The sequence below is a fragment of the Girardinichthys multiradiatus genome, chromosome 5 (assembly GCF_021462225.1).
Source record: "Girardinichthys multiradiatus isolate DD_20200921_A chromosome 5, DD_fGirMul_XY1, whole genome shotgun sequence".
NCBI classification, from domain to species: Eukaryota; Metazoa; Chordata; class Actinopteri; order Cyprinodontiformes; family Goodeidae; genus Girardinichthys; species Girardinichthys multiradiatus.
Genome location: NC_061798.1, coordinates 15,878,984 through 15,899,302, shown reverse-complemented (window position 1 = coordinate 15,899,302; position 20,319 = coordinate 15,878,984). Strand labels below are relative to the sequence as shown.

General features: G+C 40.0%; 1 protein-coding gene across 13 annotated transcripts in view; it reads right to left on the bottom strand.

Annotated features, from left to right (window-relative positions):
- apbb2b (amyloid beta (A4) precursor protein-binding, family B, member 2b) overlaps positions 1-20,319 on the bottom strand; it is a 76,894-nt gene that overhangs the window by 16,830 nt on the left and 39,745 nt on the right. For 10 of the 13 annotated variants that reach the window (XM_047365409.1, XM_047365407.1, XM_047365406.1 and 7 more), the window contains 8 exons: positions 18,431-18,675; positions 17,884-18,015; positions 16,550-16,621; positions 14,526-14,576; positions 9,475-9,560; positions 9,143-9,203; positions 6,874-7,020; positions 2,795-2,922 (listed from right to left, as the gene is read on the bottom strand). In XM_047365409.1, the coding sequence (XP_047221365.1) occupies positions 2,795-2,922; positions 6,874-7,020; positions 9,143-9,203; positions 9,475-9,560; positions 14,526-14,576; positions 16,550-16,621; positions 17,884-18,015; positions 18,431-18,675 (922 nt within the window). Of the gene's footprint in view, positions 1-1,892; positions 2,038-2,794; positions 2,923-6,873; positions 7,021-9,142; positions 9,204-9,474; positions 9,561-14,525; positions 14,577-16,549; positions 16,622-17,883; positions 18,016-18,430; positions 18,676-20,319 lie in introns of those variants that run through there. The other 3 variants (XM_047365415.1, XM_047365417.1, XM_047365418.1) reach the window with 3 other exon arrangements.

Sequence of the window (20,319 nt, the reverse complement as noted above, 5' to 3'; positions counted from 1 at the left end):
TTATCATTTCAGCACCCGGCTGCTCAGGGAATCTGTAATCCGGTGATGATAATAAGTAAGTTTCATAGCACTGGAAGAAATAGGTAGTCACAGAGGTGCTGCTTGCACATTGACAAAATTGCTATAGGCCTTCACAGCAGTGTGTGTGTGTGTGTTTGACAGAGAAAGATAAATAAATAGGAAGATTCCTGCAGCAAATAAACTTCTTTTACAGATGCACCAAGCAATCAGTTGTTAACCGGAATCAGAAGGTTTTCAGTTAAACAGCCCTGACTGGTAACCAACCAGTGCAAACCATACATAAGTGCTACAGCCCGCCACACGCTGTGCAGTTTGAAATATCAGGACTTGAATATGTCACACTGTCTGAGCTCCACATTTTAAAATCTTATCATTAACTCCTGTCGCACCAATGATTGAAGATGCTGAACTGCACAACTTGATGATGCAGGACAACTGTGTCAGAAAAGTCTCAGAGACATTTGAGTCTAACCATAAACGGACTGAATGTTACAAGTGTAAATGTGCCTATTACAAGAGCATGAGGCTCTTGTAATAGGAAGGGAAAAGGAAGGGAAAAAGGAGACAGCAGTGAAAGCGTTCATGCTTGGACAAAGGAGGAGAAAATCTGAGGTGTATTGCAGCAGCGGTCACACTGCATGATTTTCTCAGAAACTGTATGTCACCGCTAGATATTTGTCATAAGTCGTCTTTGGGGACAGGAGCTCTAAATCAGCGACCTCTCTGTTATACATCAACGACCACAAATTTGATTTCACAGCCAAAGGTTCTCTTTTATGAAGACAGATTTTCTCTGGGAAAACCACTAATCGCACAGTGTAACGGCTTAACGAGTGTTACTAAAACAAAACTATATTCAGTGTGGACACTATTACTGAGGTAAGACGTCCCCCGGTAAGTTATTTTCAGTGTCAGTGAGGTGCTGTAAATGAAGTCGGGAAAATCTTGGGGATGTAAAAGGAAACAGCGAGAGAGCAAGATTTTCAGCAGAAAACAGGAAGGCTGGAGTCCAGATAAGTGCTTAGTTTATCGTTTTCAGCTTCACTCCTCAGTCTGTAAAGGATCATGCTGGTTTTGAAAATGTTGGCAGCCATTTGGAAATTTCAGAGTTGCGGCCAAGATCTATATTCTTGACTGACAAGAGTGCCTATGGCTTTTGTGATTCTAGCTGAGCTGAGTGCTATTATAAAATGCTAAAAACAGTTTACAATTTAAACTTTGTAATCCTTTTATCATTATTTTAAAAACAGTAAAACCATGTTTTACAGCAACGTCTGTCACACATGCTGTGATAATTACTTAACACTTACATAATCCTAGAAAAAAATAGATTTCTATGTTCTTCCAATAAAATTGATCTTAAAGAAAAAAAAACAGCCATCAGAAATCAGACAGAAAAACTCCAACATGACCTAAAAATAAACTCACAAATTAAATGGGCAAAGGATATTTCACCCAGTAATTTTATGCATCTTAGTACTGTTTTGTAATAAATATTGGCTGTAATTTGACAGCACATTTTCTACTAGGAAGAAAAAAATAGTATATACATTATTATCCAAGCAAAGGAAAAAGAAAAACAATAAATGACTTATCATAAATCTACAGACATTTATTAGTATAAATTTATTAGGATTTAGCCATTTTAGTTAATCTGTTCAATCCTCTGCCACAAGCACAAACATTAGCATTTACTCTGTTGCTTCACTAGAGTTTTTTCAAAATCGCAACATGCATACGTCAGATAAGACAAACACAAATCAGAAGTATCTGCTTAGAAATACCTCCTACAGACAACCCTCACATCTGAGATCTTTTCTACTTTCTGCTAACACAAAAGATCAAAAAATAACAGAATCAAATATACTCACAGAGGTCTGCTTTCCTATCTCAGTGTGTAATCCTAAAAACAGGAGCGTCTCTACACGCACGTCATTTCTAGTGGTGCTGCAGGCTCCCACACTCCCTTTAACCTGTCTGATCCACACCCTGTTAGAACTAACCATACCTCCCCCTCTCTGGCAGCTTTTCTCTCTCCCTCCACTTCCCTCACCATGCCGCCCCCTCCTCCTTTTGCTGCAGCCGAGCTATTCACACTGCTCTGGCACTCCTATGTGTAGATGTGCATTGGAAATATTTTCATTTCATTAGAGTGTATTTAGGTCACTTTTATTGTACCTGAGGATTTCAGATTGAATGACTCTGTACAGGCATGCGTGAAAGTGATTGTAAAGGAATTTCCACCCATTCCAGACCACATCATCCCCGCCAAAGCTGATGACTTGCACTGTAATTTTCTGTTTTGTTTGAAGCAGGGAACAGCTCCCTCTAATGGTCACAAAGCTGCAGCATCACAGTGTTTATTCTGAGGTCTACCTCATCCTTCAGTGAAGCGTGCAAAAGTATGTTGATAGCGACAGAAGGTCTAGTGCTTATGTTTTAATTTGAACGATGGCAATTGGCCTTCTTTCATTAGATTTAGCTTTGTAATCTGTCATAAACTCTGTCCTTTCGCAACATAAATATTCTACTTGCCTTCATTTGTTACCATGACCTTTTGCTAAGTTGGGAGAGTTAAGTGAAATATCAAGAATACAAACTATACAAAACACAAAGATATTGACATGCAAAAACATCAAGTACAAAAAAATAAATGCCCACAGACAAATTAAAGGTAATTTGGAGCACTGCATGTAAAGCCCAAATTATTATTGGAATAACAAGGAAAATAAATTATATTTCAGAGAACAGTTGTTTTGAAACTGCAACTAACCTGCCATTGTCCCGGCCAACGCCCCAGACACGGATACTTGCAATGGGCTGGGAATGAAGCACACTGCGGTCCATTGGGTCGACCAGGTTCAACATGTTGTTCTCCAGCACCAGGTACATGTCTTTACCCTGTACACAAAAACACACATTCATGCACAAATCATTTAAATGTACTCATAAGAACAGACAGTCCTTACTTCCTGCAGCTTAATGTGTGAAAAAAAGCTTTATCAGAAACTTTCTTTACCTGCTTAATAGGTACAGCGTTCTTGCACATTTTTCATTTCGAAATTCCAAATTAAAATTTCTAGATCTTCTTTCTGCATTTTTATAACATTCTGGACATTTATGTGGAAACTATTCTTAATCTATAGCGCGGTCACCTGCTCTTGGAGACCCCCAGATCAAGACTAAAGACCAGAGGTGACAGAGTCTATTCTCTGTGGTGGCCCTTAAGCTCTCCAACAGCCTGCCTTTCTTTTTAATGGCTTTTAACTCTAGTTAAGCAGGAAATCTGTGTATTTGTTGTGCTACCTTTAATGATTAATTAGCTTGTTTTTTGTTGTTGCACTTAGGTCAGTTGTGGTTCTTTTTAGATGTGATTATAAATACATTTGACTTGCTTTACTTGACTATACACGCCTCAAAGCGATTCTGGCAAACCGTCCGGCGCCTCAGAAGGTAAGGTAAGGTAAGTTTATTTATATAGCGCTTTTCAGCAACAAGACACTCAATGCGCTAAGTAGGGGGAAGCAGTTCTTCGCCAACACTGTTTACAGCGGGGGTGGGAGGCTGCTGACCTCGACTGGGGACATTATTGGGCGGTGGAAGGAGTACTTCGAGGATCATGCCATCACGCATTCCCTGGTGGAAACAGAGGCTGGGAACTCGGGGTTAGACTCTTTAACAACATTGCGTGGCGGTCGGGGACAGTGCCTCTGGACTGGGAGACTGGGGTGGTGGTCCCCCTACATAAGAAGGGGGACCGGAGGGTGTGTTCCAACTACAGGGGATCACACTCCTCAGCCTCCCTGGTATGGCCTACGCCAGGGTATTGGAGAGGAGAGTCCGGCCGATAGTCGAACCCCGGCTTCAGGAGGAGCAGTGTGGTTTTCGTCCCGGCCGTGGAACACTGGACCAGCTCTATACCCTCTTCAGGGTACTTGAGGGTTCATGGGAGTTTGCCCAACTGGTCCACATGTGTTTTGTGGACCTGGAGAAAGCATTCGACTGTGTCCCTCGTGATGCCCTGTGGGGGTGCTCCAGGAGTATGGAATCGGGGGCCCTTTATTAGGGGCCATCCGGTCTCTGCACAAGCGGAGCAGGAGTTTGGTCCGCATTGCCGGCACTAAGTCGGACCTGTTCCCGGTGCATGTTGGACTCCGGCAGGGCTGCCCTTTGTCACCGGTCCTGTTCATAACTTTTATGGACAGGATTTCTAGGCGCAGCCAAGGGCCGGAGGAGGTCTGGTTTGGGGACCAGAGGATTTCGTCTCTTCTTTTTGCAGATGACGTGGTCCTGCTGGCCCCCTCTAGCCAAGACCTACAGCATGCACTGTGGTGGTTTGCAGCCGACTGTGAAGCTGCTGGGATGAAGATCAGCTCCTCCAAGTCCGAAGCCATGGTTCTCGATCGGAAAAGGGTGGCTTGTCCTCTTCAGGTTGGAGGGGAGTTCCTGCCTCAAGTGGAGGAGTTTAAGTATCTCGGGGTCTTGTTCACGAGTGAGGGAAGAATGGAGCGGGAGATCGACAGACGGATCGGTGCGGCTGCCACAGTAACGGGACTCTGTGTTGGTCTGTTGTGGTGAAGAAAGAGCTGAGCCGAAAAGCGAAGCTCTCGATTTACCGGTCGGTCTACGTTCCTACCCTCACCTATGGCCATGAACTTTGGGTCATGACCAAAAGAACAAGATCCTGGATACAAGCGGCTGAAATGAGCTTCCTCCGTAGGCACTACCTTAGAGATAGGGTGAGGAGCTCGGCCATCCGGGAGGGGCTTGGAGTAGAGCCGCTTCTCCTCCACATCGAGAGGAGCCAGTTGAGGTGGCTCGGGCATCTATATCGGATGTCTCCTGGACGCCTTCCTCGGGAGGTGTTCCAGGCACGTCCCACTGAGAGGAGGCCCAGGGGATGGCCCAGGACACGCTGGAGGGACTATGTCTCTCGGCTGGCCTGGGAAGGCCTTGGGCTCCCCCTGGAGGAGCTGGAGGAGGTGTCTGGGAAGAGGGACGTCTGGATGTCTCTGCTGAGTCTGCTGCCCCCGCGACCCGGTCCCGGATAAAGCGGAAGACGACAAGTACGAGTCAAGTACGAGTACTTGACTATACAGTCCATACTCTTTTAATCTGTTATCTCTTATACTGTGTGGCCCTTTCAGTGCATTTATTTTAAATTTCATGTAAACTTAGTTTATTGTGAAATTTTGTCCTAAAACCGTCTTAGTGCTGCCCTCCTAGGGTTGAATGGTGGCTACTGCAGTTGAATTTTCCAAATGGGTTCAACGGGACAGCTTGGTACATGCTTACGTCACAGATCCTGCGTTCGGGTATAAAACCATCTCACTCAGACACGCCCCCGTAGCGAGCCAGCAGCTTCAACTGATACGGCTCCTCGTAAAGCCTCTCTTAACCTCCGATGATGAGTGGGGGTAAAAATCCTTCGTGTTTCAATTTACCAAATTAAGCTAGCTGCCACTTTCCCTTTGAAGTTGTGGAAAGTCCAAAACGTAGTGAAATGGTCCTTTTATTGAGTTTTAACTGTGTGAAATTGAACTGTTATCCTCCTTAAATTATTTTGGCTGTGGTAGCTACCTGTCAGACTCTGACACACGACCTATGATGTGTGCTGTTGTCAGATATCCTCGGACTGGTGTGGGAGAACAAGCAGCTCAGACAGAAATATTTTTTTAAGTTCAAACTAGAGCACTACATTTATGGAGCAAGAAAACAAGACTTTCAGTAAGTTCTGTCTGAGCATGTTTAAACGGAACCTCATTAAAATACTTTAATGACACACTTATTAATGGGCCATACATAAAGCAAAGAGCAGACATGCTAGCCTCAGAGCAGGTTTAGCTTGACAGGATACAACAGTGTTGAGCTGCACAATTGATCAAACTGCAATTGTCACAGCAATGTCAAAGTGTGCAATTTCTAAGAGGTCTACTTGGATGCGATATGAGCTAAAGTATTTCAGATGCCATGCATTCAACCTCTGTCTTCAAATAATGTATTTGGCCATTCGTGTGGACCTCCACTGCATTTTGTGCCCTCATCTGTTATAGATCTTAGTAAAAGAGATGCTAAAGCTCAAGAAGAATGAATGATTAATTGTGATTATGGAAAAGAGGGAAGACTGAGGAAATTCAGAGGCAATTACAATCGGTTCTGCGATATCGTAATATCATTGTATCCTATTTGTGCAGCCCTAAATTGCAGTGTGACTCTGTCTCACAGCCAGTCGGCCCTTTTAGCCACAACTAAGGATCTGCAACATCCCACTGATATGGAACGATTGGAGTACCTGATCACACTTTATTATCATATTGTGATAATTGCTGTACAGTCATATCACCTTTCAAAAGCAGCAGTTTGATTTAATTTCCACCTCTAAATCTGTGTCCTTAACTTTCTTTGTCAGTAAGGTAATGTGTGACCATATGGTGTTAACAAGTGTGTGTGTGTGTGTGTCTGTATTCTTAGGTTTAGTAGGTCTCTGAATAAATTATTTAACTCTAAAAAAGGGAAGAAGATAAAAGACAAGTGAAAGGGAAATGAAGCTCTCTACCTCTGTGCTCTGTCAGTTCACATTAGATAAATCCACAGTACATGGAGGGGAAAAAAACTCTCTAACATGGCTCCACTTTACTTTATTCTTTTTCCTTTCTCCTAGGCCACTGTTGTCATTTGTTGCTCCACTTTACTTTCCACTAATCTTCATAAATCTTTTTTTTTTGTGGCTTTTTATAGACATTTCTGACCAGCAAGCCATTTTACTTTAACCATTTAGAAAATATTTCATGCCTAAAGCAAAACGCACAACACATTTTGTATACAGATGTAACTCCAAACAATGTCCCTCACCTCACCCCAGATGCCAACAGTGTCCCGTATGTCATTCTTGGAGTAGGACAGTTGTCGGATGCAGTTGTTGACGGCTACACTGCTCTTCCCGGGAGCCAGGTCCTCCTCGGCCATCTCTACCCAACCCAAGGAGCGCACTGCAAAACACTTCACACAAATTAAGACAATGAGTGAGTTCACCCCAAAATGAAACACATACAAAAATGTCCGTTTTACTTACAGGAGTGGTTTTCAAACTATCGATGCCACACTAATAGGCATTTTAAACCAGCAGTAAAGTACAAAAGGGAACATTCCTCTAAGGTTTCATATGCTTCAAGGTTTGATCTGTTGTCCGTTCAGAAATTTTATTCTTATTATGCTGTTGCCTTTCAATTATCTTCAACCAGTCTGCAAAATTCTCTCTCCTCAGCATTAACAAAGCATTGTCATTCACACAACAGCCAGTCTCTGGATATTTTGTCGTACAGGCTGCTCTCAGTAAATCTGAGGGATGTTTCTGAAATACGCAGACCAGCCCATCTGGCTCCAACAACCACGGCAGATTTAACTTCACTGATATTCCCTTTTCTTGATACTCGACTTCACCACATTTCAATGTCTGAAAGCACTGAGTGGCTGCCATGTGATCAGGTGTTTCACCATTACTGTCATCAACCACTAGAGCAGGTGTACCTAATAAAGTGGCAGATTGGTATAGACCATTATCAGTGTGGCTCAGGGTTGGCGACAGAGGAGTCGAATCCAACTCTTTTCAGTTTAGTACTTCAGTTTAATAATGTAAGATGTGAAATGGTAAATAAGTTCAATGTTATGTATACATGACTGTAGAGGTATGTAAAATGTGTTGGGTGTCCAACTCCAGTCCTCAAGGGCTAGCATCCTGCAGGCCTTAAATGTGTCCCTGGTCCAACACGGCTCATCCAAACAGCTGAGGTACCTCATCAAGTTCTGCAGAGGCCTGGTGATGAACTATTAATTTAATTTAGGTGAGCTGAAGGAAAACATTTAAAATAGGCAGAACGGCACTCTTTGAAGACTGACAGTGGACATGGTTATTGTAAAATCTTGTGTTTAACAAAGGAAATTATCCATATTGAAATGAACAACCCAGTGGGAGATGTCCTGCAGGACTTGGCATTATCGCCTCCTGCTCCTCCAACCATCTCAGGTGCACCTAGATCTTTAACAATCTCATCCTGGACTGTCTGACAGAGAAAACGAAGGCAAAGGAAGCCTCAGACTAGATTCAGATTTAGAGGAACATATTTTACGTATTTATTTATTCAAAAGTACATTTAGAAAGCTAATTTACCTTAATGCCATCAGGCTAAGCATCATCTTAAATCTGTAATAAATCTATCCATTAATCCAGCCATATATTGAGTTTACTTAACTACACAGAACTCCACTGCAGATTGAGCCAGCATACAAATAATCCAGATACAACATTAGTCAACTGGCCGGTGCAACAATTTTTTTATCTACCTTAAAGCCTAAAGGCTTTCCTCATTTGAATCCAGGATTTGGATATTTTTAATGCGTCAGAAATAAAATCCACAGATGTTCTACAGTAGACATTACCACTAGGAGGCGGTATTTCTCAGCTCGACAACCGCAGATGATAGAACATCTTTACCCCACAACAGTGTGTGAATAGCTGAGCCTGCTGAGGGTGAATCATGGTAGGTTCACCTGGACTCTCGACTTCCTGACGCAGACATAGCAAAAAATGAGTCAAAGTGGACAATTTCCCTTTTAGGACTATCTCAGTTATCACAGGATCGCCTCTATAGTGCGTCCTGAGCCATCTGCTGTCCAGCCTCCTCAGCCATAACTGTACCACCAACCTGAACACCAACCACACTGTCAAGTTCGGTGATGGCAGGACAGCAGAGGGTCTATCCACAGGAATGTTCCACAGCTGGTACTTTGGTGTGATTTTATTCTTTCAACATTTTAGTGCAACATTTTATAAAGTTTTGATTTTCAACTAATTTTTAACTGCTCATATTTCTACTTTTTTTGCACCTACTGATGTCTACACTGGGAATACAATTTTGATTCCTATGTGCAAGTACAAATAAAAAACCACAATAACATCTTGAACCTTAAAACACACAAAGAATCATCTCATGGCAAGATGTCATCATCTGTTGAGAATGACTACATGAATCCAAAGCTAAAGAACAATGTTGATTTTTCACTATGGTGAGGCAAACTGACAAAGACGACAATAAACATACATGACATCACATAAAGCCCTCACCTTAGCCTCTGGGTCACTGTTTACTCTGCTGGACTCATTTTCCTCCGTGGCTGGACGGTTCCTGGCAAGAAAAAGAGCAGCTTCAAAAAAAAGATGCAGGACAGAAGGGCAAACTTTAGTTAACAAGGTTCCTAACCAGTGTTTACTTTTATGGTGTTGATTTTGAACACCTAAGACCATGGATGTGTTTGGAACACCTGAATTCAATGATTTGTTGGGTTACCAACTGGGATAAGTTGGGATGGCAACGTCGTGCAACTCTAGATGCCTTTAATAAAGTTAAAGAAAGATGTGATCCCCAACTCCTTTGCTACAGTTTACAATTATTTCACCTCAGCTTTAGAGAAGCGTAGCGAAGCGTGGCACCCTCAAACTCTTTCAGACTGGGGTCAGGGTTCACCGTGGCTGCCTGCAGGTCCTGATGACAAAGAAGTTCAAATGTTAAAACAGCCCAAACAAACATTGCTAACATCATTTCCACCTTAAAAGCTTTCACACAGCTAATATTTGAAAAAATAATGTTTTGTTAAGGTTTTATTAATAAAAAAGAAATCTCGACACTTGTTGACTGATTAGTTGATGAAACGCAGTTCCTTTTTTTACTAAACTGAGATTTAATAAACAATTAAGAAAAGAAATGCTGAAACAAACGCTATTGTGCATGTTAATGACATGGCCAAATCTTTAGGCAGTGACACAAATGTCGCATGCTATGACGTCAAAATGTTCTTGTGTATTTGAGGAACTTTTAAAACCTTTTAAGTTGTAAAGACTCATACATACAAACACAATACAAGCATGAACCAGTTAGCCTGGCTAGGCCTGTTAACAATCAGTTGTGTACATTTGTGTTTAAAATTTCAGTTTTAATGTCAGAATTCTGTGGCATTTTTCTGTATCTTTACGTCAAGGTATAATGGTGAACCACTTTTTTTATTGCTGCTTGGATCTGATCGTAGATCAGTTGAAGGCCTTCTGCTTACCTACATTCTTATTGAAATCTAACCAAAAGCTCTGAACTAAGTAAAGATCTGGGCCCGTATTCACAAAGATTCTCAGAGTCCTGTCAGAGAGCTCCGGTCTTAGATTCTCCTAGCTTAAGAGTGATTCAGTTCTCTGCTGAAAGGGACTCTGAGAGAGGAGACGACAGATATTCCTATCTTAGGGAAGAGGTGTGGTTGACCCCGTTGCTAGGTGTGACGCTGTCTTCTAAGAGCTGTGATTGGTTGTTAAAAGAAACAACAAAAAATGTGCTCCTAGTAATCAGTGGAGAGAAATGAACCGACAACAGAATTTAGATTGGATTCAGAAATGCGTGAATCATGATGATAAACCTTAGCAAGATTAAATTAATTGTCACAAAGCATCAAAATGTTTGAATGTAACTTATTTACATGCTCATCATGTCATGATTTGAGGGGATTTTGGTTTTTGTTGTTCCTATTTCCAGTTTATGTTTTTGGATCTTTCTTCTGTTTTCCTGGCAGTACTATAGCTTCTTAGTATTGTTCATGTTCTGTACGTTATGTTTCCCGATTAGTTTTGTATCTGTGAATTTCTGTTTTGCCCAGTTACGTTTTGTGTCTCCCTGCTTCTGTCAACCTGTAATCAGCTTCATTCGGTCCACCTGCATCTTGTAATCAGTTTCCTTGTTTCACCTGGTTCACGCTCCATATATACACATGTGTTCGGTTTACTCCTCGCAGAAACATTATCACAGTTTTCAGTTCGTCCTGTTCATGCCAAGCCTGTCTTGCCTGCCTGTGCATGCCTGTTTTTGCCACCACCTGCTGAAGTGAGTTTCATTTATTAAATCTTCTTTTACATTACGATGCTTCCTGCTCGTCTGCATTCTGGGGTCCTCCGCCTCACCAACCTTGAAACATCATTGTTTTGATTTGCTTATTATTATGTTTACTCGCCATGCTGGTCGTTTTCATACTACAGGTATTTCATATAAATTAGAAAAAATGTATCCTTCTTAATATTACCTTACTAGAGGTCCACCTTTCAGTTTTTTCAATTCAGTTTTATTTATATAGCGCCAATTCACAACACATGTTGTCTCAAGGCACTTCACAACAGTCAGGTACATACATTCCAATTAATCCTAACCATTGAACAGTGCAGTCAGAGTTAGTTATTCATTCAAATTGGATAAAAAGTTTTTCTGTCTAAGGACGCTTTCTGTCTAACGGCACTTATTTACAACAATGTCGTCTCAAGGCACCCCACAAAGGGTCCCACTGATGGTCATTGTTATACTAAAAACCACAAGGATTGAGATACCTCTCTCTGTCAGACTGATTATAACCATTGGAAAAGAGAAGGGGTCATACAGGTAGCAGAAATGGAGGGTGTGTTTGCACCTCAACCATAACTGAGCCAGTTTAGGCTAAACCTGACTCCTCCTTACTCCAACCAACAGGGAGGGAGGAAGGCTCCCGCCCTGATAACCTAAACCACTCTAACTATAAGCTTTATCAAAAAGGAAAGTTTTAAGCCTAGCCTTAAAAGTAGACAGGGTGTCTGCCTCACGGACTAAAGCTGGGAGCTGGTTCCACAGGAGAGGAGCCTGATAACTAAAGGATCTGCCTCCCATTCTACTTCTAGAGACTCTAGGAACCACCAGTAAACCTGCAGTCTGAGAACGAAGTGCTCTGTTAGGAACATATGGAACAATCAGATCTCTGATGTATGATGGAGCTAGATCATTAAGGGCTTTATATGTGAGGAGGAGAATTTTAAATTATATTCTAAATTTAACAGGGAGCCAATGAAGGGAAGCTAAAATAGGAGAAAAATGATCTCTCTTTTTAATTTTCATCAGAACTCTTGCTGCAGCATTTTGAATCAGCTGAAGGCTTTTAACTGCATTTTGTGGACATCCTGATAGTAAAGAATTACAATAGTCCAGCCTTGAAGTAACAAATGCATGGATTAGTTTTTCAGCGTCACTCCTGGATAGGATATTTCTTATTTTGGCAATGTTTCCGGAGATGAAAGAAGGAAATCCTAAAAACCTGTTTAATATGGGATTTAAATGACATGTCCTGGTCAAAAATAACACCACGGTTTTTTACTTTATTACCGGAGGTCAATTTAATGCCATCCAGGTTAAGTGATTGACTAAGCAGTTTCTTTTTTAAAGACTCCGGTCCAAAGACGACAACTTCTGTCTTGTCTGAATTTAGAAGCAGAAACTTTTACGTCATCCAAGTTTTTATATCTTCAAGACATGCTTGTAGTCTATCTAACTGGTTGGGTTCATCAGGATTTATGGATAAATAAAGCTGAGCATCATCAACGTAACAGTGAAAATGTATCCTATGCTGCCTGATAATTTTACCTATTGGAAGCATATATATATAGTAAAGAGAAATGGCCCAAGTACTGAACCCTGTGGTACTCCATAATTAACCCTGGAGTTTAAAGATGATTTATCTGTCTTTAATCTGTCCTGCCGCTGAAATTATTTAATTTTGCCCTCGAGAAATGATATGGTTTATCTCTATATTAAAAATTATATGATTGTTATAGAAGTTTATGTTCTCATTTACTCGACTGTTTAGGGGGTGGATCCCTGCGCCATCGAGCTGGTAGTGTTTTATTAATTCACTGTTATTCATTGTTTGGAGAATACCTCTCTTTTCCCTCGGGCTTTCCGCCATTTTGCCTGCTTAAGAAACTCTTAGGCTACCTAAAAGTCCTCCTCACTACTCTTAATAGGTTCTCACCTGAGGACCTCTCTTAAGGCCTAAGGTGCTTTGTGAATAACTTTTATCTTACCGTGGGAACATTCTAAGAAACATTTTTGAGTTCGAGACATTCTAAGATTTTTCTTCAAATAACGTCACTAGGAGCTACTTTTAGTCCTAGGATTCTTTGTTAATACGGGCCCTGGAGTCTACATGTGTACATGTTGAAAATTTTAAATGCTGATCTTTAAATCATTTATTGTGTTTGCCTGATGACAAGGTGCTCTGTCATGCAGGAACATCCACGGTTCATCCCCGCGGCTCTGACTGCTGGAAAACGTTGCTCTGTGGGAGACATTTTGATTAAGCTATTCATTCTTGGCAGTGCCATTGGGCAGATTTGTAAGTAAGCCCACTCTTTTGGATTAGAAGCAGCATGAAATGCATCTGGATGTTTTACTGTTGGCACAACACACACCTGATAATAGCTCTCATCTTTTTCTTCATTAGACAAGTGATTTTCCAAATGACACAACAGTCTGGAAGGAAAATCCATCCGGGGAAATAACTTTGCATCAGTCTTCTGCTGACCATACTTCCCCCAGAATGTCAGCCTTTTCCTTGATGTCATCGTAGCACCTTCCTCACTCCAACTGAACCTCTCATCTTGAGGTTCTGTTATATTTTTGCAGGATATTCTTTCCTGAGGCTCTTCTTTGGAGGTAACTATTTCCAACAAAAAAGACAGGCAACTACTTCTGCCCGCCTTTTACACCAGCCAGTCTGATAATTAGATTGACAAACGTTTTTCAAAGGTTTCAGAATGATTATGATTTCACTACACCAAGTGAAATTAACTTGTGTCAGGTAAAAGATGTAGTGATAATGTTTTGATGTGATAAAGTAAGCTTTTCTGGCTAAATAAAACTTGTAGTACAAAATATACTAACCTCTGCAATATATCAACAATCAATGTGGATTTTAGGGTCAAAGGAAAAGTCACAGTTTGCCAACACGACATTTATGCCACAGCCACAACTGTGCTTTAGTAAAATTAGCAGATGTTGGGTATTATTTGTACACTTCAAGTTCAATTAAATTTTTATACGACCTAAGGACCAGATCATTTTATCATGTCCTGATACTAGAACCCATAGACTTTAGAGAGGGCATACTTTCTTCATCTCATTACTCTAAGAGTTTACTAAATGCACGGTTTAAACCCGGTGGGGTGGGGGCTAATACATACAGACATTGTAAAATCCAAATGCAAACATCTTGACATTTCTTAGTATGTATCAACATGCATCCATGTGTGGGCAGAAGGCATTGCTAGATGACGAAATGGCAGTGGTTGTGCATGCTACATTGAGAAAGGAATGCTAACAATCATTGGATACACACATGCACACATCTTCTGTGTGCAAACACATTCACAACTATGCAATTAGAATGAAAAGATCAGCGTTTTTTAATCACATAAGAAAAAAAAACAAAAAAACAAAATGTTAAAAGTGTTACTGCAGCCAAATAACATATTCTTAAATGCGGTGACATTTATGATGAAACATCAGCCACGCATGCTTCTGCCCAAGCAGTGACTTTTAGCATATTAAATCCAAACGTGGGAGGGGGGAGGAAAGATGAGGAGCAGGAGTCACTGACACTGAGTGCATAATACTTGCCTTCCACACTTCACTATCAATTTTTCCTCCAAATTCACTCCACACCTGCTTCTACATACAGCATTAAAACACAAACACAGATAACGGGGGAGGTCAAAGGAAGAAGTTTAGGTGAGAATTGTTATCTAACCAGCTCATGGACTCCATAGATGTCAAATTCAAATTATACTATAGTTTGTTTATTAAACGTTTACGTACAGTGCTGTGAGATTAACCCCCTCAAAGATTTCCTCTGTTTTTGTATTTTGTGTCACCCTTAAATATTTCAGATCACACAAATTGTAATAACCTGAGAAAATGAAACAAGCCACTTTCAAGAAGATGATTTGATTTATAATGGAGAAAAGTTATTCAAACCAACCTGACCATCTGTGGAAAAGTAACTGCCAATAACTAAGCTCAGATGTGTAGAATGAAGAGACACTGTCTGACAACATAAGGCAGGCTAGAAGATGTCAATTAAAGCAACACGTCAGGCCCTGATCTAAAGAACTTCAAGAACAGATAAGAAACAAAATCATGGACATCTGCTAGTGTGGAAAGGACTAGAAAACTATTTCTAAGCCTTTTGTCCAGTGAACCAGAGTGAAAGCCATAATCCAAAAATAGTAAAAAACACAGAAAAGTGGTAAACTTTCCCAGGAGTGGCTGGACTGCAAAAATTACGCCAAGAGCACTTCAGCAAGTCATCCAGGAGGAATGTTTTGGAGTGGCCTAATCAAAGTCAAGACTCAGATCCAGTTGGATGCTGTGGCTTGAACTGTGATGATGTGAACAGGCTCTTCATCTTGGGAAAAAAAGAATAGTGGGCCAAAATTCCTCCACAGTGATGTGAAAAATACTTATTGCCAGTTATCACAAAGCATTGATAGCGGTTATTAGGGGGCAATTACTTTTCCACAGAGGTCCAGGTTGGTTTGGAGAGCTTTTTTTCCTCTTAATAAATGAAATCATCATGTCAAAGCTGCCTTTTATATTTACTCTGGTTATATTGTCTGATGTTAAAATTTGATTGACGATCTGAAACATTTAAGGGTGACACAAAAAGCAAAATAAGTAGGAATCTATGATTTTTAATGCTTTTCCACTGCACTGAACAGTCTAAAGAAGTCATAATTGATTGCTGTTTTATTTTGGTATATAAGGTAAAAAAAAAAACACATTCATAAATGCACTAACAACCAACTTATGCACTGAACTAATCATCACACCTGTAAATCTACCTACGTTTCCACCACAGGTTGTCCATAAAGCATGAAATAATGTGTAAGATATTTATTAAAGACAATTTACAATTTATTTTATTTTGCGTACCATTCCAAAAGTTATTATTATTATTTGGTACTTCATGAAAACTCAACTTTCAAGAAGGTGCTGAGTACTCTGGGTACTGAGTAGTTTTGCTTTAAAGTGGCACTTACCACCTGTAGTACTTAGATCCTCCACAAGGGGGCATAAGACAAACATAGGACTTTATTCAGTCGACTTTGGAGGTAGAGGTCTCAGAAATGCGCAAATAAATGTTTGCTGTCATAGGTATAATAAAGCTGAGAGGTTTCCATTCAAAACTTTATTCCCAAATCTTTTTGCGCCTATTTAACATTTTAGCTTGTCCCTGATAATCAACAGATTCAATGACACAATATAGGCAATTAAAAAATGCACCTGTGATCATTTAGAAAGATTTTAATACATTTTAACCCTCAGGAAACATTTGAAATCAATAATGCAAACTATCCTTTAGTTATTATGAAAGCAAATATTTTTGAAAGTACACAGATGCTTCAAGTACTTAGTGTTTTTAAAAATATATATGTAGTACTTCAAATAAAATCTGATATGAAGTCAGCATCTCTTTTTAGGATGCAAATAAACCCATTTCACATTAAATAAAAACTGTGAAATGTGAAGCAAAACAATACCAATTTATACACTAGTAAAAGGAATCAACTGCCTCATCATCTCCACAAATAAATTGCTAATTGCCAAGAGGAGCAGCATGGGGTAAAGTTTGAGTCTCCTACCTTGTCTTCATCTTCGTGATGCTGAGAACGACTTTCTTGATCTGGTGTCTCCTGTAGAGATGTAGAACGAGGCTAAAGACAAAAAGAAGGAGAAATTGAATAAAATAAAAGATTCACTAAACTGCATTACTTTTTCATCTACCATAGTAGTAAAGACTCCAGCAGCGTGGAGGGCACTTGCAGCAGATTGATATGCCAGAATCTTGTTTGGACACATCCATCCATCAGCATCAGTCCATTCTCACTGGATCAATAGTTTATCTAGACATTGCTGCTTTCTATCAGTCTCCTTTCCTCCCTGTACTTTATTCAATCATTCAGCACAACTGACTGACTGATTGCTGTAGCATGGTGACATCCGACAGTCTAAGTAAAGAATAGAAAAAAAAAAGAATATATATATATATGCAGTGCCTTGTAAAGGTATCCAAATGCCTAACAATATTTATTATTTTGTTGCATTACAACCACAAACTAAATAGTGGGACAGACCAACACAAAGTTGTGCATAAATGTGAAGTGAAAAGAAAGTCATAGGTGGGTTTCAAGATTTTATTACAGATAAAAATCTAAAATGTGTGCTGTGCACACGAAAGAACATCAGTAACAAATAAGACCATAGGAGCCTTATTCAGAGAAGCAGGCAAGAGGCCTGCCTTGTATGGAAGGGTGGCAAGAAGCAAACCACTGTTTTTATTATATTTGTTTTTTTGGTAAATTCATCAGCATTTGGTAACTGAGCAATCGAGTGATTTTCATATTTAATTCTGTTCTATACCGTCAACCGCAGATGAAAATGATCCTCTATGGCTAAATCAGGCACATTTACATGATAGACTGACTTGTGCTAATTAATGTGCATTGCCCCTTTTTAAATAAATGAACTAAACTATTGACAGAAAGCCATACGAAGTCTTGTTTGCAGTTTTCCACAAGAAATGTAAGCCACACCACATGTGGAAGGTGCTTGGGTCAGACGAGACCAAAACAGAACTTTTTGGTCTACGAAACATTTCGTGATGTGAGAAAATAACTCTGCACCTAACCTTGAACAAAGCATCCCCACAGTAAAACATGTTGGTAGGGGCATTATGGTGTGGAGAAAGCTTCTTTCCAGCTGAGAATCTGTGGCTAGGTATGATAATTGAGGTTCACAGATGTTCTCCATCTACTCTGATTGATCTTGAGCTGTTTTATATGCATTTTTAATATTTTTGCAAGGCACTACAAAAATACCTTAAAATTACAGAGTGAGAATATTCTCTATGATAGGAAGACATTTGTTTAATATATACCTCTACAGTGAAAGAAAGAAAAAATACTCTAATACTCACAAAGTAGCAGCTGTTGACAAATCCACATGTGGGGAGAGTGGACTCTTGAGTGGACAGAGGCTCCACTGAGCTGTCAGAGGTGGTGCTGCCCGAACGAGTTGACGCCCTAAAGAAGATCTCTGCCTGGCATGACTGCATCCATGTGTGCACACAGAAAAAAGAAAGCAGTTGTTTCAAAGAAGGTTGTATTTATCACAACTTTTCTGGTGTGCTCTGTGAATGTCTCTCAGCATAACAATGGTCCGGGTTTTTGATCTTCTATTGTTTAGAAAAACAACAGCAAGTTTAACATAGATACCATACATATAGTCAGTCTGTTTTTGGTCCCAAGTTCAGAAAACCTCTTAAAATAATCTAAAGTATGCATTAATTACCACACTATATAGATGTTTAATGTAAAAATAATGTTTAATATAGAACTGATCAGACTTAAAAATCATAATCTGCTTCTGCAACAGTATAGGAAGTGTAAATGTTTCAGCGCATGCATATGGTAACAAATAACTACAATGAGGATTAAAGCACGAGCTGATTTCCTGCCTCTCACCTCATGGTCTGGAGTGGGTAAGGGGCTGAGGGAGGCCAGGGAGTGTTTACGTGGAGCGGGGGCCGTGGGATCAGCCAGGGCCGGGGTCTCAGTCTGTCCAGGTGGAGAAGGACGGGTGGAGGGCCGCTCCCACTGGGTGGTGCCTGTAGGAATGTGCCAGTAGTAGATACCGGCCATGTCTGTGATCTTCTTCCATCCTGGAGGCAGGTCGGGATCGGTCTGGAATGACTGCTCACTCCAGATATCTACAGAAAAGTTAAGACGTAAAAATAAAATGCAGGGACCCTTCACATGTTTCAAACTCCAGACGTTTCCAGACAGTTTTCACAGTCCTTTTCATCTATTTTAAAACATGAAAACTAGAATTTATTATGAATTTAAGGCAGTTACGGGGATACTTTAAATATGGAACATGCAAAACCCCAGATTAATAGAAGAAAGAAAGAAAGGAAGAGAACATAAGAAAAACAATGAACAATATAAAAAAAAGGTGAAAACTAAAGTATGAAAAATATGATAGAATGAAGGAAGCACGGAAGAAATTCAGAAGGACAGGACACAAGAAGAACAGAAAGAGGAAAAGAAAGGCATAAAGAAGCAAAGAAAAGAAGGATACTTTCAAACTTCTCAAAAATTATTGAAATCAAATTCCAGACTGTGTTGGAACCCAGAAAATGATTTATTGTTTAACAGGATCTGTGTGATCTGTGCTTCCCAAGACCTCACTTTGAACATTCCTCTTTTCCCCGTACCCACTGCATACTGTAAATAACCTAAAATGACCAAAAATAAAATAAATACATTAATAAGGAGGCTAATCTGACTGCTATGAAAGTTTTTTTTTTCTGTATGATCTAACTGGTCTCTGAGCAAAATGAACAGCTCTCCAGGATTATGAAAACCCTTTGCAGCTGTCTTTTTAACAAGCCATGTTTCCATGGTCTCAAGCAACAGAGCCTTGACTTGTTGATACAATTGTGCAACACACACACACAAACACACACATACAATGGCTCAAAACTTTTTTAAACCGTCATCATGCAGGCAGAAACAGAGAAAAGAACATAAAGTACAGTCATCCAAGCACTGGGCTCAGAATAAAAACAATTAGCAGACATATGTTTCTTGCATAAGCCTAAGAAGAGAATACATATTACAGGTTTGCCTCAACATTACAGTTATAAACACATATTATCACTTTCTGCCTCTTGTAATTGTGACAGATTCTTCTTCGAAGTTTAGATTCATTCTTTGTTTTTACTCTTTGCTTCCTTTCATATATATGTGATCATAGGTCAAAAGGTACGCCAACAGTATCCATCTTTAAATGTGGAAACAGGCGGACACTGAAGAACTAAATGCCAGCAATAATAAACATGAATGTCTCTACTAGTTCTAACTAATCTAATTTGAGTGCACATATTGAGTTTATGAGTTAGATTCAATCAGGCACACTTCCAGGGAGGGTTGCTAATTTAGAAATGAGATCAGAAGTGGAAGTTACTTTTGAAGGAAACAACACAAGCTGGCAAAATGAGCCACTACATTATACAGTGCTTTGCAATGTGAATTCAGGCCCATTTTCCACTTTGTCATGTGATGAACTCAAACTGCAGTGTATTTTGTAGGGGGTTTATGTAATAGACCAACACAAAGTAATACATGACTTTGAAGTGGAAAGTATAATATACATGGTTTTTTGCAAATGTTTTGCAGATGAAAATCTGCACAAGTCTGGTGTGCATTTGTTTTTATCCATAACCCCCCAAAACATAATACCCTGGATAACTGCTATCCAAAGTTACATACACCTAGTCACTGTACAGCTCAGATGGGAACATATTGTCAAATTATGTATTGGCTGAAGTCTGGCAAAAGTCCTTCAAGGT